The sequence below is a fragment of the Solea solea genome, chromosome 20, assembly GCF_958295425.1.
Source record: "Solea solea chromosome 20, fSolSol10.1, whole genome shotgun sequence".
NCBI lineage: Eukaryota > Metazoa > Chordata > Actinopteri > Pleuronectiformes > Soleidae > Solea > Solea solea.
Window position 1 is genome coordinate 13,221,665 of NC_081153.1, and position 2,129 is coordinate 13,223,793.

General features: G+C 52.0%; 1 protein-coding gene across 1 annotated transcript; it reads right to left on the reverse strand.

Moving 5' to 3' along the window:
* Positions 1–56: 56 nt before the first annotated feature.
* On the reverse strand, positions 57–2,129 carry sp8a (sp8 transcription factor a). Its single transcript, XM_058619320.1, has 2 exons — positions 1,966–2,129; positions 57–1,519 (listed from the first exon to the last, which is right to left on the reverse strand). Exons 1-2 carry the CDS (start codon positions 1,984–1,986, stop codon positions 278–280), a joined length of 1,263 nt encoding a protein of 420 aa, XP_058475303.1. The 5' UTR covers positions 1,987–2,129; the 3' UTR covers positions 57–277.

The window sequence follows — 2,129 nt, forward strand, 5'->3', positions numbered from 1 at the left end:
ACAGAATAGGCCAATTAAGTAACAGGTTACTTGTTTAATTTTATTTTTCCAAGTTAAATTAAATAAAGCATGCATAACAAATCTCGAAATAAAACAAGTTTGATAAACTGCAAAGTAGATTTTTATTTTTTAAAGAAAGCTACAAATAACATATTTGAGGTAAGGACACGGTTCATCCACAGCTGAAGTTCATGATAAAGTGCCATTTTTCAGGAAATTACACTTCAGTGTTATCGAATGTTCACGTATTGCTTTGTTTTTCGTGTATCTTTGTTATTTACTCCACGGCTCTCTGCGCCTCGCTGCTGGTTTGGACAGTCTCACGCACGTGCAGCCCGGGAGACTGACTCGGACTACCGGAGAGGCTGTTGTCAGTGTCGCTGGTTCCTTTACAGAGCCCCGGGTCCCCGCCGTCCTCGGAGCCCTCGGCGCCGTGCGTCCTCGAGTGCTTGCTGAGGTGATCGGAGCGCATGAACCTTTTATGGCACACCGAGCATTCGAAACGCTTCTCCCCGGTGTGCGTGCGCAAATGTCGCTGCAACTCGTCGGAGCGCGTGAAACGTTTCCCGCAGAAGAGCCAGTTGCAGACAAACGGCCTCTCCCCGGTGTGCCAGCGCAGGTGCGCCTTCAGGTGAGAGGTCTTTCCGTAGACTTTACCACAACCGGGGATGTGGCAGTTGTGCAGGGCCCTCCGCCGCGGGCTCGAGCCGCCCTGACCGAGGCTGTCCGCCTCCTGACAGTTCGGGCAGTCACACGTGGCTCTGCCGGAATAGCGCCGTGATGATGAGCGGGAGGATGTGGGCACAGACACGACGGGTGTTCCTGTGAGCGCAGGTGTACCCGTCGTCGTGGACTCTTTGTAGGGAGTCGGGTGAGGCTGTCTGAATCCGTCAAACAGGTGCTGTGTAGTGGGGAGCAGGTGATGAGAAGCACCGGAGCCGAAGGCGGAGCTGTAACCAGGGCTGTAGCCGCTCAGAGGTGAAGGTAACCCGGCCGGGCTCTGTGCGTCCACCCAGCTGGTGCCCATGTCCCACCAAGAAGAAGAAGCGTTAGTGACCTCACCTCCGGGTTTGAACCAGGACTCGTAGGGATGCGCGTGCACCCTCGGATAAATCCCAGCAATGCCCTCCATCGAGGGCGAGTATTTGGTGAGAAACACGGAGCGCTGTGTGTGTGGGGGATCCGAAAAGTTGTTGTCTGACGATGACACAGCTGTCTGGTACATCGAAACATCGTTCCCAAAGTGTGAGTTGGCAGTGGTGACAGAAAAAGCGCTCGAGGTCTCGGTCAGTCTGGTTCCGTTACTGCTCGGGGTGCCAGAGGGAACCTCGAGCGGTGAGAGGCACACACCGAGGCCGCTGTTGCCCGGGGCGGCCCCTCTCCACGCGTGAAAGCCCCTGGCGAAACCCTGATGGGCTCCATCGGAAAGGGCAGGGGAACACGAAGGACCGGGATCACCGATTCTGCTGCAGGTGGCGGCTAACATGGCCAGCGGGGTGCTGCCCAGCCGAGGCTCCTCCTGAGGAGAACAAACACACGGGGAGACCTGTCACTCTGCAGTCCAGGCTTAACGCGGCGGTGTGTGCGTAATTACGCACAATCGTATCCTGCAAACGCAAATGTGTTGGCTACATACTCTGCGTAAAACGATGGACTCCAAGAATAAAACGTGATGTAACATTTACAAACAGTGCGACTTGAATCGAGGCACAGACCCGTAGCAACTTTTACACATTTATACACTCAACTTAATCCACTTTAAAAACGTTTCTACTCAATAGTAGATGGAGTATGACAGCTAATATTTATATACTGACTATTCAAAATTGTAAAATTATACATCATCTTGTTACTGTCGTGACGAAAATGCAGCAAAGCCTCAAGCACGAGTGCAAACATACGGGTGTTAGAAGCAAATAAAGTAACAATTTCTTATTAAAGAGAAAAGTAGTGATGTAAACTCACCCGTAGTAGTGCAGCAGCCATGCTGTACTTTGCTTTCCTCGGCTGAGGTATGTGTGTGTGTGTGTGTGTGTGTGGTTGTTGAGTGCGCGTGTGCGCGACAAAGAAAGTGAGTGTATATATTTGACTCCGTCTGTGAGGATGAGTGTGTGTGTGTGTGTTTCCTC

Coding starts and splice junctions, on each gene's coding strand:
- sp8a (XM_058619320.1), bottom strand. CDS start 1,986: ATGGCTGCTGCACTACTACGG. Junction 1,520..1,965: donor TGGCTGCTGCACTACTACGG/GTGAGTTTACAT, acceptor TGTTCTCCTCAG/GAGGAGCCTCGGCTGGGCAG.